Source organism: Stegodyphus dumicola, chromosome 4, assembly GCF_044657685.1.
Source record: "Stegodyphus dumicola isolate Sdum_Otavi_A_Nest chromosome 4, ASM4465768v1".
Lineage (NCBI taxonomy): Eukaryota > Metazoa > Arthropoda > Arachnida > Araneae > Eresidae > Stegodyphus > Stegodyphus dumicola.
Genome location: NC_140771.1, coordinates 68,348,039 through 68,363,096, shown reverse-complemented (window position 1 = coordinate 68,363,096; position 15,058 = coordinate 68,348,039). Strand labels below are relative to the sequence as shown.

General features: G+C 32.1%; 1 protein-coding gene across 1 annotated transcript in view; it reads right to left on the bottom strand.

Moving 5' to 3' along the window:
* Nucleotides 1-15,058, bottom strand: part of LOC118202270 (uncharacterized) — a 96,171-nt gene that overhangs the window by 20,461 nt on the left and 60,652 nt on the right. The window contains exon 3 of the mRNA XM_085815038.1: nucleotides 12,260-13,707. Coding sequence (XP_085671164.1) covers nucleotides 12,260-13,707 — 1,448 coding nt within the window. The remainder of the gene's footprint in view (nucleotides 1-12,259; nucleotides 13,708-15,058) is intronic.

Sequence of the window (15,058 nt, the reverse complement as noted above, 5' to 3'; positions counted from 1 at the left end):
ATTCATGAGGATTCACTGCCACCGAAGGCAAAATTCTTATAAATTTTTATACACTTCCTTTTCTGGTTCAGTTGCTGTGATCACTATGTTTAAGTGGTCTACTACATCATTTTCCTGTTTCACATCTCAGATGTTTACATTTCATAACAACATAACCTACAATTGATTTATGCACTTTAACCAAGGGCAATACTTTTATTATCAGATTAACTGCACCTATGATACCCAACGAGGATGTTTGAAATTACTCTACTTATTTGTTATCAGTCTAATTCTTTTAGAACTGACCTATTTCACTAGTTTGTAGTTTTGTTAAAAAGTATCTAATTTTAATGTGGTTTCCAGCAAAAGATTTAGGAAGGAGGAAAATTTAGTGGTCTATCCTGTTTTTGATGTGTAATGCCGGAAAAAGAAGAAATAAGAAATAATTAAACCCAGGAAATGCTATACAAGGAGGGATGGCTTGCACCTATAAAACGTTGTTAAAAACTCTGATTGCCATGTGGCATATCAAACGTAACTAGTAAAGGTTTGTATAGGTTATAAGGGCTTATAATCACTTACTTTACAGTAGGTGTTGAAAATGACCACCACCCTCCTGGCGTAGGCATAACCGAACTCACTGCTCCATTTTGGCTGCAACATTCTATAATGTGTCAGCAGGGATGTTTGTAATTTCTCTAGAAATGTTGCAATTTAATTCGTCTAGTGTCTGTGGTTTATTGCGATAGACAAAACCCTTCAGAAAAAAAACCATAAGAAGAAATCTGAGAAGGATAGATCTGATGACCACAGAGGCCACAAACCTTTGCAAATAATGGAGTTCCCAAAGAAACTCCTGGTCAAATCCATACTTTCTTTTGATGTGTGGCACCATCATGCTGGCAATACTCCTCAGCCAGTTCCATGTCATCTAGCTGATCTACAAATTCATTAAAAATATGCATGTAGTGCTTGCTGTTCACTGTTCCCTTTAAACTGATCCTTTAGATGCGAGTGATGGACAGAGCACACCAGACTCCAACTTAGTCTGAATGAAGTGACATCTCCATTATTGCATGTGGGTCTTCAGTTGACCAGATGGCTCTATTCTGGAAATTGACTTATCTGGACAAGCAAAACCAAGCTTCAATATCAGTGCCAGCTCCAGAATGTTGGGGATATGGTTGATGAACAACAAGAACCACTCACAATAGTCTACTTGCTTCATCCTGCCTGGGTCTTGCAAATCCTGCACCATTGTTACTTTGTATGTATGTTTTCATTCCGGATGATTTAAAAGCTCTCTGACATGTAGAGTAACTGTATCCAGTCTCCTGAGAAAAATGTCAGAGAGATTTCTTTAGTGACCTTAGCATTCTCCAACATTATCCGCTACAACTTCATGTGGTATTCTGAGCTTTCCCGTTTCAGAAAGCATAGAACTCGTTACTTCCAGTTTCCGCACAATGGCCAATACTGTATTATTTATGGGTATGTCTACATGAAACTCTTTCTGATATGCTCGTTGGGTTTGAACAGTGGACTCCAGTATGTCTTCACAACAAACACACGTGCAGCCAACGGATACAACATGGTGACCAATTTCACTTTACTCAATCACAAGAATCATATGCGACACACAACACTGAACTAACCTGAGAAGAATGTGTGGAGTTGTTATGTGGCCTTGGTAGATCAAGTGTTCTCTGGAAGCGATGCAGGTTACATCTATTGGTGAAACGTCAAACTATTCTGACTTCAATGGTATGCAGTCTCTCTAGTATGGAATTTTGAGGAATGTCACAGTTTTCATTATTTATTTCTTTTTTTCCGGAAACTGCACATAAAAAAATAGGAGAGAAAACTAAATTTTCATTCTTTCTGAATCTTTTGCCGCAAACTGCATTTAAATTGATAGTTTTTAACAAAACTACAGCCTAATGAAATAGGTCAGTTCTAAAAGAATCACCCACCCAGTATATATGTATGATTGGTATTCTGTTATTGGGAACAAATTCAGAAATGCATGAATGTATGCATGTATATATGGATGTGTATGTTCATGTATGTATGTCTATATATGTACACTGCTCAAAAAAAAATGGGACAGTCCTATATCTCCCGATCTACTGGGCCGATTGACAAAATTCAAATTGCGTTCTTCATGTCTCGAAAGCGCGACTTAGGATATATATTAGATTGATATATAGCACTATTCTAACGTAGGTCGTACTTTTTCTAAAATAACATACCAGTTTTTTTACATATTTCGATTCTACGACTCAAATTACGCCGAAATATGAAATTTTGTAAAATTTGGAGCAAAATTTACGGAGAAATTCACAAATTTATGTTGGCACTTTTTTGTCAGTTTGTGCCAAGAATAGTTCACTTGGCAAACTTCTTAATATATGGCAACCTAGTTTCCTTTCCCGTGAGAGGAAAAAAAGTCACCATCGTTCCTTTTTTCCAAATAATATTCTTTATATTGTATTTTTAATTATAACTTATTATTTTAAGTAATTTTTTATTTTTCGAATTTCATTTTAATTGTTTAAGTTGCATTGTTTTTTTTCGAATAACTGTTTTAAAAATTTCTACTTACCTATTCGAACTGCGTAAATAAAGGTGCAGCATTTATTTTTTTTCAAATAGTTTTCTTTATATATATTTTTTGTCATAGTTATTATTTTAGGTAATTTTTAAATTCTTATACTTTTATTTTATTGTTTGTGTTGCATTGTCTTTTCAATAATTGTTTTAAAATTTTCTATTTATTCCTTCAAACTGAGCATTTTAAATATATTTATTAATATAAATTTTCCAGAATTTGATTTTATTTATTTGAATTGCGTTTCTTTCGGAGGAATACTTTGTAACCCAGAATACAATGCGTTTGAAAACTGCATATATTAAAAGAGCAAATACAGTAAAGCACAGTTAACACGCCTTTCAATGTTCCATTCAGAAAAGATATATATAAATAAGAGAGATGTATAACCGACATTTTAACTTAGGATGACTTGCATACACTGCTTTAAACAGTTTTATCATTGTGCCCATTGCTTTACACAATTTTATCCTACATTTGTTTCTTAAATGTTATTCATATTTTAGTCAAATATTTTATTTTTGAAATCGTAAGAATCAAATATCATAAGATTAAAAAGTTTTAAATTAAAAAAACTACAAATTTTACCCCAAAATTTATTTTTTCTTCTCTTTTTCTTCAGGCATTCTACTTTATTCTTGCTCTTTTTCTTTAGGCATTCCGCAAGTATATGAAAAAGCATCCAACTTTTCGAAATAATCTTGATATTTCTGACAATCATTTTAAATAAAGTTATCGCTTTCCATTTCATAAAGGCCCACAAACGAGAGAGCGGTAAAGTCGCTGAACACTGGTAGTTCACTCCGGCGTTCGAATCCCGGTAAACGGGCTGGTTGCATGGGCGTTTTCGTGGATTTTCTCACGTGTACCGTGTATGCCAGCTGGTTTTCCTTAGAAAGTTCTTCACAAAGGCATCCTTCCTTTTAGGCAGATAGCCCTGCTTTGACGTAACTTAATAATCCAATTCAATCTATTTCATCAATATTTGGTCAGAGCCTTTATCAGTCTTTAGAGGCTAAACATTTTGAAGGTATGAGATGAAAGGAAAGACTGGTTTCATCAAGAGGTTTTGGTTTATTTAATTATGACAAAGCACACTAGGGCTATCTGCCTAAGGAGAGGGATGCCTTCGTGGAGGACTTTCTAAGGAAAACTGGCTTGCATACACGTTACACATGGGAAAAACCACAAAAACGCCCATGCAGCCAGCCCGTTCGCGGGATTTGAATCTCGGCCTGAACTACCAGTGTTCAGCGACTTTACCTCTCGGTCGCTGTTTCATCAGGAGGCTAAAAAAACGCCTTTAGGTGACATCCACATACAATACTGGATAAACTCCTGAATCTTCAAATAATTCAACTGAGAAAATCATGGGATTTTCCATTTATGGTACGATATGATGTTCTATAACGTAATTTAAATTTATACAACCATATAGTCTAAAACCAATCGCTCTTCACTTTAATCTGCAATGATATCGTTTTTGTCTTTTCTGATACCACACGCTCAATTGATGGTATTTTCTGGTGTACACGTCCAAGTCTTTTCTCTTTGAACGCCTAAATTCTTTGAAGTAACCTGAAAGTATATTCAAAAGCGTCCAACTTTTTGAAACATCTTAGTATGTCTGTGAGCCAAATTTTCCCTGCAAATTTTTGTTTACTTTTCTCCCTAATTTTCTTCTTTCCTTCTACGGTTATTTTAAGTGCTCACACAAGAAAATTAAGATTTTTTCGATTGCTAGATTTCCATAAATTTTGCATTCTTGTCAATTTTTTAAAATATCAATTGCGTCAACTGTGTTTCAGCTGAAGACAGCTTTTCATTTTCTAGACATTTTAACTATAAACAAAGTATAGATCAAAGTCCAAAGGATAAATATTTTAATTAAAAGATTTCTTGCTAAATGACAAAGAAATAAAACAGTCCAGCAGTGTTTATTCTTCACCACCGAGTGACCTGATTCTTATATCGGCTGAAACAATCTAAATTATATTAAAGATCACGTTTTTTTATACAATCTATAACGCGAGAGAAAAATTAGCTTTTTAAAACACTCTTTCTAAGAAGATTAATATAAAAGATTATATTTATATATATATTTTTAAAGCTGGGACTTGAACCAAACTGTCAAACTTTTAAAGTTTAATTTACATGGTGGTTATAATTAAAGTTCCAATTTGAAATGGTCATAAAAGGAGAACTACCAGACCAAATGTTATCAAAACTTGGGAATCGTGTAAAAGAGGTTATGGGAATTTATTTTCCGTGGGAAAAAAAAAAAAAAGAGTTCAAAAACTCACGACCAGGGGAAAATCGGCGCTGTATACAATATTGTTAAATGAAATAAGACACGAAGACATCTGTTTAAAATGCATTTAATATTTTCCGAAACGTGTTACAAAGCATGTTCGATGTAATGTCCAGCATTTTCCGAAAGTAAGTTAAATCCTGTTACTGCATTCTCAACAGCAGCTCTTAGCATATTAGGAGGAATGTTACGGACATGTTACAGTAACACATTTTTCATTTCAGTCAGTGTAACACATTTTTCATTTCTGCCAAATTGTTTAGATTATCACCATAAACAGTGCTTTTGAGATAACGCCATACCCAAAAGTCACAGAGGTTGAGGTCTGGTGGGAAGAGGGGAAGTGTTGGTCTATAAGACTTTCACTCGTGAAATGTTGCCTAAGTAACTATGCGACACACGTGAGGTGGGGCCCAGCCCTGCATAAAAATCGTAGTATCTAAAATGCCACGTTACTGCAGTTCATGTATCACGAAACATTTTAACATTGACTCTAAGTGAGCTGCAATCACAGTGGTACAGCTGTCGACTGCTCTTCAGAGAAAAATGGTTCAGTTATAATACTAGCTGTCATTCAACACTAAACGGGGTGGAATGACTGCTATGCAATCGAATGCAGTAGGAGAATGCAATGGAACTAGATAGATAACATGAGGGATTTCTTTGGCGCAAATCGATTAAAAGCGTTTTGAATCAGTATCTTCATGTTTTAGTGCCGAATTCAGGCTTCAAAAATTACAAATTAGCGATCTGTAAGAAAACGATTTCCAGATTGTACGCACTTGTGCGAGTGATTTGCGATCTCACATTTTCTAATCGCTAATTCGTGGTTTTCACGGACTAATTTCTCACTTACACGGATGCCGCACTCGACTTTTATCGAATTTAACGCCTTTAAATGGTAATTTGCCTACTTCAGAGTTTCTTAAGGGTATACAACATATTTAACCTGTGTAACAAAAGGTTAAGTTAGATTCCGACCCATATTTCGTTTAACAATATTGCCCCCTGGTGGTGAGGTTTCCAACTTTCTTTTTTTCGCGGAAAATAAATTCCCATGACATCCTTAACACGGTTACAAAGTTTGATAACATTTGATCCAGTACTTTTTCTTTTATGACCGTTTCAAAGTGAAACTTTAATTATAACCACCCTGTATATTATTAAATTTTAATTTGAAGCTATGCATTATATGTATACCATGCGCAAGATTTTCGCTTTTATGGAAAAAAAAAAAAAAAGAAAAAAAAGAAAAAAAAAAAAAAAAGAATCGAAGCAAATATACTTAGGATATTAGACCAAAACTGAAAAAATTTTCCCTCCCTCCGAAAATAAAATATTGAAACTTCGACCATGAATTTATTGAATTATCAAAATATTCAATTTGACTTCTCTTCTAAGTCCCAGTTCCGACAACAATTCAGTCAAAAATTCCGAATTACTGAAGCTGAAGTAAAAGGTTTAGTATATATTCACTGTATGTTAATAAAGTTATAAGAGTGTAACAAAAGATAGATTATAGAATTTACGCTAATGCAACTATTTGTGTGAATGCACAACATGTAATGGAAGAGAAGGCTTGTAGAGATCTGTTTTTGACATGCCTCTAAAAGTAGATGTCGTACTCCTTTTGTCTCTTCAATGTCAAAAAACTTTCCTTTGAGAGGCCTTTAGTTTTGGGGAGGAAAAAATCATAAGAAGACAAATTTGAAGAACATGCAGGACAATTGAGTACACATACTTATTTTCGGAGCACAAGCGGTTCTCCAACTGGTTATTGAATAATGAAAAGATGCATGGCCATGCAATACAAAACATTTGGAATACGTTTTCTCACTGAAAATGTAAGATTAAAAATCATCTGCTTAATTCACAGCCATTTACAAGTCAACTACTCGGGCATCTGCAGAATCGTTTTGATCCTAAGCTTGTAAGGCCCACCAGCAGCCGAGCGGTAAAGACGCTGAACACTGGTAGTTCGGTCCGAGGTTCGAATCCCGTGAATGGGCTGGCTGCATGGGCGTTTTCGTGGTCTTCCCCATGTGTAACGTGTATACGAGCCAGTTTCCCTTAGAAAGACTTCCACGAAGGCATTCCTACCTTTAGGCAGATAGCCCTCGTGTGCTTTGCCATAACTGAATAACCCATAACGCAACCCTAAGCTTGTAAGACAAACCTAATATCACTGGATTTAAACACTTCTTTAATCTTCCGAGAACATTCCTTCTTTAGCTCATATTCCAAGAACATTAAGTGAATACAATTATTGCAAAAGAAATTGAATATTCATTTGCACTACGGCTTGGTAGTTTACTAACGAGTTAACAAAACTTAATTTTGTGTCTAAGAATACAACAATATTTTAAATATTTAAAAATAAAATATTAAATTGGAGATTTAATTGGAGCCTCACCAGTTGCCTAGCATTTGAAGATTGTTAAATACTAATTGTTTGTTGCGAAGTCTAACCCAGGCTGCATGGTTGGTTTTCGTAGTTTTCTAGGTTCTCTATGAAAGCATCTTAACCAAATAGCTCCCATGTTCTTTCTATGTTCAAATAACCAAGTAACCCAGTTTAAGCATGATTTCCAAGTGAAGTTACTAGCAAAATTTGAATACTCATTAAAAATCTTGTAGCTTGTCAATCGGGAGTAACATGAAAGATACGGCGCCAATAATTGAATTGCTGTTACGGTACGCTGTTTCTAAACTTAGATGGTCATTCCTTAATTAAATATAATTGATTTGTAACTTCTATTAAAGCTGACGATAAGAAATGAAATGCAAATAAACAATATCATGTACAATCTTGATTAATATAAAATTAGAAATATTTGCATGCAGACAGAAAGTTTTTTTCAAATATTTGCAATTACTTTATAAGAAGGATTTATTAATAACCGTAATAATTACTTATTACATTACTGATGATTAATTCAGTTCTTGACAATTACATTCTAAATTAGAATTTTAAGGATATAATGAAAATACGCTACACACAAAAATACATTTTAGGATAAAAATGAGTTGATTTTTTATGTTTTAAAATTTCTTAAATTCATTTAATAAACATCGTATCCTCATTGTGAATTGAATCCAGAATGTTGGGTGGCGTTTATATAATTATTCTTACTTGTCCACAGAATCTGCTGACTTATCCAGCCATTAAGTAGCTGTAGATCACTTCTACATAACCATTGGAATTCCATTAATTCAGTCTCTAGAGGGCTGTATGTTTATATCATAATTTGACTTTTATAAAAATGATTATTCTAAATATTATGTTTCTATAAAAATATACTGTGCTTTAAAAATGTGGATGATAGTATCAGCCGCTCTTTCAACCACTTCAAAAGCAACAGTTTGTTTAGAAATAAATTATGCAGTTAATCTCATAAAATTCAAATAAATATCAAACGAAAATTCTCAGTTTTAGACAATTCGATTTAAACGAAGTAAAGTAGCAGACGATAAAACGCTGAAGGTAAAAATTTACTCTTTTTTTTTTTTTTAAAAAAAAAGGAAGATAGAGAGAAATTTTTAAAAAATAGTTAAAAATTTTAATATCATCTATAATTTAAAAAAATAGCTTTTCATATAGTATTAATAAATATTTATTATGCATCATTGAGGGAAAAAATGTCATATAATTAATTCTCCGTAAAATTTTACTTGAAATTTAAGGTTAAAAATAGCTGTGGCAATTCACTGTAACAAAAATCCATAGACCACATTTGGCGTTATTATCGCTCAAAAAAAAGATGCCAAATTTCAAAACTCGAAAATATGTAAATTCGTGTATATCTTAGAAAATTTTAAATAAAAAAGTCTAATTTTTTGCAGATATGCTTAAAAATACACCTACTTTTAAGATGATGGTAAAAATTTTATAGGTTATAATTCAAAATTTTTTTCGAAAAATTTATAAAAATTATTTAAAAAATAAAACACAAAAAATGGGTAAATTTTATTTGGAATGAACCTAAATTTCGAAATGTGAGAGAAAAAATCAAAAAAGTTTAATAAAAAAAGAGATATTAATAAATATTTGCCAAATTCAATTAACATTGAGGAGCTAAAATTTTGAGAGCTAATATTTTAAAAACTACTTGTACGATTTTTAGAAAACTTGGTATTCTGGCATAATTTGAGACGTAGAATCGAAATATGGAAAAAAATTGGTATATTATTTCAGAAAAAGTACGATTTTGTGTTCAAAATACCTATGTTAGAATAGTGCTATATATAAATCTAATATATATCCTAAGTCGCACTTTCGAGACATGAAGAACGCAATTTGAATTTTGTCAATCGGCCCAGTAGATCGGGAAATATAGGACTGTCCCTTTTTTTTTTTTTTGAGCAGTGTACATGCATATGTGTGTGTGTGTATACACATACATATATGCACATACACATGTGCACACATACAAACACTCCTGAATTCTGTCCAAATAACAGAGCAGTACTGCATGATTTCCCAATGTTACTACCAAAATTCTCATATTAATTGAAGTTACATTTTACATCACAATAGTAGCCACATTCACGTCTTCAGACAGATATCTGAATATATTTGGCCATAGGGTATAACTTTTTCACGCTATGGCATTTAAAAAAAAAATTAAAATGCCAAATTACACTGCCATTTCAAAGCTTGCTAATAACATTATACTCTAAATGCTACTTATTTTCTATTTTCTTATTTAGGCCACTATCTTAAAACATTACTCTTTTAACATTTTCAATTGCTGGGAGAGGGTTTATTTGAAATCATTTCAATACTGATCATTAGATCATAGATTAGTTAGAAACAAACACAAATACAAGAGTTATTTAAAAGTATTGATACAAAATCATTCTACACCACAAATACCAATTTTTTAAAAATATTTTCAAAAGATTAAAATGTTTTAAATACTGAAAATAATTATTGATTAAACAGACTTTACTAAATTACACTACTGTTTCATTAATTCATAACCATTTAATCCATGAATACATATAAACCATGCTCAGTTTTGCAATGTAAGCAAATCAAATTTAAGTTTTCAAAAATTCAGAATTGCAAATTTAATAATATTTTATTACTATATGCATAACCAAATAATTTTTTAATAAAAACGCATTATATTTAAGATATGATTGAAAAAGCTAATTTATTTTATTGTCCAAGTTATTTAACACTTTTGTTTCTGCACTTTCTTTCAACAACAGACATGGATCATGAATCTCTGCAAATTTTTCTGCTTTATTTACATTTGTATGTTTTGAGCACATATTTCACTTTCTTTTAATACTAGTTTTGAACTAGTATGACAAACATTTGTAAAAAATTTTCTTATTCACAGCTTTTTAGACTTTCATTCCTATTTAATGCATATTGTACAGTACAAAGTCTTTAATCCGGACACGTCGAGAATTCGGCGATTACGGATTAGGGGTTTTTTCGGATTATTTTGAATTAACCAATAAACAACTTATTTTTAACATAAACTTAGATTAAACAAACTATGAAAATTTACTAAATTTTTACAGACAACTTCCCTATGGAACAAAGCTTGAAATTAAATGATGATAACTTATTCTGTTTCCCTTACATATTAATTTTTTTATCAACACATGCAGAACAAACATATATGATCATATGTAAATAATTACAGTACAAAGTCTTTAAATCCAGACGCTTCAGGACTTCGGCGATTCTGGAATATAGATCATCAATTTAAATCTGGTAAGATGGCATGCAAAAATTATAAAATTAAAAATATGAAACCGTAATTTATGAAATAAAGAGCAATAATAATCTAAAGGATATCAAAATTTACAAAAAAAAAAAAAAGCTTAATATTTATTTGTTTACTTTATTAAACATTTATTTCAATGTAAGTTGTTTAAGTTGCTTCGTTTTATGTGCTAATACTTTCTCTTTAATTCTATAAACAGACATAATTTCTTGTTCAGTTACAAAGTTCCGATGTTCAAGTCCTGTAATTGCTGTGCCGAGAATGCCGACTAACTCGTCAATCAAAATTATTTCGTTTTCACTAACCTCTCTGTCACTTTCTTCATGCCTTTATCCATTTTTTTGCAGCAATTCCACTTTTTGTTTGATGGACATCGAATAATGCTTTTTGCTTTGTAGATCCTTTGGCAGCTCCAGAATCAGAAACTCTTTTTGACATAATCGAAAGTTCAAGCTTACTTTTTATAAAATTGCTCTAACAGACGGTAAAAAATAATAAGCCGAATCCAATTAGAAGATTAAGGAACAACGCAATCTGCAACATTAACTGAAATAGATAATTAGATAATTTTAACCTAGCTTATACCGTCCATTATACATTAAACGCGCATGTGTAAACGTATTATGCGCATGCGTAAACGCATATGCTCATGCATAAAGGTATTAAAGTAAACGCATTATGCATTTACGTGTGCGCAGAAAGTTTGTAGCTTTGAGGTCCGGATTATAGATCATTCTGGATTATGGACGTCCAAATTAAAGACTTTGTACTGTAGTTGGTTTGTGTAAAGCATGTTTACACTGACAATGAATAGGAATAAATTCTTGAAAATAATCCTTCCAAAAACTTTTCTGATGTTAAAAATGGAAAATATGGTAGAGAAAAGGGCTAGAGAGGAATACTTATCCAATAAAGCCCAAATTTCAATTCTGGCAGATAAGCAAAATATGATGACAGGATTAGGGTACAGATATTAACTTGGAGAAACTTTACAGCTGGGGTTTTGTAAACAGTTTATTTATTTATTCTCCTGTAAAAATTAATTCTAAAGCAATTTTGTTATTGAATATTTAATTCACCAACAAAACTTTCCACGAAAGGTATTATTTACTTCCCACAGAATTCCTCTGTTTTATTCCTGGTACCGATATTATTTTCTATGCATGAAATTATACAATAAATATAGTTTTGCATTCAATCTTGATTAAATAATTCTTAAAGTGTAACTATATTTAAGATATTTATGTGCAAACAAGTCAGATTGAATACAAAAATCAGAAAGGAGAAAATATAAGCAAAATACATGACCTATAATTGACGAAATTAATTCATCTATATTAACTCTTAAACCCTATATTTGCCCATTATCAAAATTCTATTGTACATTGGAAAATCATACTAAAGCAACCTGCAAAGAGAGGAATGGCTTTGTGACATTTACTTAATTGAAGCTGGCCTGTATTTATGCTACATAAAATACCAGTTTTTTACTCTAGCCATACAATAATTGTCCAGTAACAATTATTGTACGGAATATAAATTTATACAGTGCAAATACGCCTTATGTCCCAAAGTACAATATATTACTTATAATCTATACATACTTACTGATATATAGATTTGTTTATCAACTGGAGTGCCTTCCCAAGACCACCCATGCGATGGTTTCTTCTCTATTATCTTTGGAAGAACGAGACGAGGTAATGAAACCAATGGCTGCAAATGCTTATTGAGATGTTCTTCTGAAGCCACTAAATTATCACTTTTCTTTGTTTTTGACAATTGTGCTAATGGTCTGTTGTAACAATCTCTAAACGTCCTTTGCTTTCCATGTAATCTTGCCCTCCGAACAACAGCAGATTCTTTCCTTTTCTTAACTTCCAATACCATAATATCTGGCAGTTCTTTAACAGGCTCTTCATTTTTACTTGGGATAGAGTTAGTATTTTTCACTACAATACTTTCTTCAGTAGACTTTACTTCTAATTTTACTGAATCTTCTTTCTTTTCTGGAGATATAATGTTTTCCTGAGATGAGTTGCTATCACGAACTGGTTTAACACCAATTCTTGTTTCATCACATTTTCTCTCTATATCATCATTTTCTACATCTACAACAACAATTTTCTCCCGATGACTGTTTTTTGGTACTTCTAACTGAATATAAGTTTTGGTATCTCTAGAATTATCTTCTACAATTTCAATAACAGATGGTGGACGTAATGGGTACCTAATAGTTTCTTGTATATCGTTAGAAGGCATTTCTTTATTTGGTTCATTCTGGAAAGGTAGAAAACTTACTGGTACATCAGAGATTCCATCATGATTTGTTTTAATACCCCATGACGGTTCTTTAAAATGTATGATATCACTTAAGTGCTTAAAATTCCCTCCAGAATGTGGTGGCATATTATGTGTATTTTCCCGATGAGAATCACCTGCAGCATTATGGGAGTGAACTGATTCTTGAGATGCTGGATGAGGTAAGTGAGAACTTAACTTGTTCTTATTAGAATCATGAAACTGTGAAACTGAATCATAAGGACTTTGTTTGGAGAGTTTTTGATCATAAGGCAGTGGAGGATAATTTCCATACAAATTTGATACTTCTTTCTCTCTCTGAAAATCTCTATAATTATTCTGTGATGAGTATGCTGAATGTAGTGATGAGGAGGGCAGTGGCTTTGATGTTCGATTATATGAAGAACTGATGTCATTTGAACATTTTTCTTGAGATTTCTCAGATGGCTGAGGTGCATTATAATGCAAAGATGTCTGTGGTTTTTGAGTAGTTGCTTCCAATAAAGGAGGACAAGAGGGTATGACAGAATTTTGTGGGAGTGATATTGGAGGATGGTTAGAAGAAATTATAGGAGAATTGTTTTGATGAGGCTGATGAGAATCACAAGGAGGATAAACATCTAAATGTGATGCTTGCGGTTGAGGCCTTTGAGGTGGCTGAGGACGATGTGGTTGAGGATGATATGGTACTGGCTTATGAATAGTGCACGGATCATGAAGTGGCTGTATCAGAGGTCCAGCAGGCTGGTAATATCCTAAAAAAGTATATAAACCTACAATTATTTCCATGACACAATTTGTTTTCATTTTCAATATTAATATGTCGTTATTTCCCATGTAAATACAACAAAGAAATTTTTATTCTCTTAAATTAATTATAATTTACCAACCCCTAAATAACACAGTAATACAGGGGTTCGTACACATTTTCTGCAAATGGAAATTAAGCATTTTTAAACCATCAAAAAACCATTAATGAAAAAAAAATTGAGGACATATCACCAAATGGGAACTCAACAAATTCAAATACAGATATTATCTACACCTGAACTTCACTTTTGTAATACCATCCTAAGAATAAAATAGATCCATAAGTAGGATGCATTATTTATTAAACATAATTATAAAACTCATTTGAGAATAAAATCAACTTATTATCAAATAGAATTAAATATTTCACACTTACAACAGTTAGACTTTCAAAAAATATTAGCGACATTTAATTTACATTTTACTAACGATTAACTTTATGCTGATTTTTTCCTTTATGTCTCATTTCGTCATGCACTTGCTCAGTCTAGAGGTTATGTAAATAGTAGGTAGATTGTATGTCAAACAACATATGTTAAAATGAGAAGCAAAATCATAATCAGCATGATTCATAACAGAAGATTGGATGTTGCCACCACTACTACTTGACTAGAGCGAGACCTGTTGATTAGAACAAACCTAAAACCCTGATGTAGGCATGGTTGGCAAGCTGTTAAAGTTAGTTGTGCTCTGTCTGTCCAACACAGTTAGTGTCATAGCTTCGTGTAGAGTTCCTGGGGTTCTAACACAGTTAATATACTTTAAGGTTCCACTAAGCACTAAAGCATTAGTGGTAATAAGTTGTTTTGTATTACTTTAAGTCTCACTAGAGACAATGAATAAGTTTTAGATTAATTTTTACATTTTTACACAGTATCTTGTGACTACAGTAGTAAGGATTAATGAAAGGCAATAACTCAATTCAATACGAAGAGATAACTAACTTTTAAGGATGAGCAGCTAGTTACAAATAATTAAATTAGGTAGTTAGATATCCTTAGTCATTATAGATTTACATGGCCACTATTAAATTTTATTTATTTTTTAACAATATTTGTTAAGAAAGCTCTATTAAAATCCCAATCTGATAATATTTCACAGTTTAAAATAAATGTAATTAATGACACTGATTCTTAAACGATATTAGGATAATTACATGTTAAAAGCTACAAAACACTTATGTTTCGTAGCAACAACAGATAACTAAATATTTATGCGTTTTTTCAATCTGAAGCCTTTCGAGACATTTTTGGCTAATTTATATCAATTTCCTTCTCATTAAGCATCTTTTCTAAC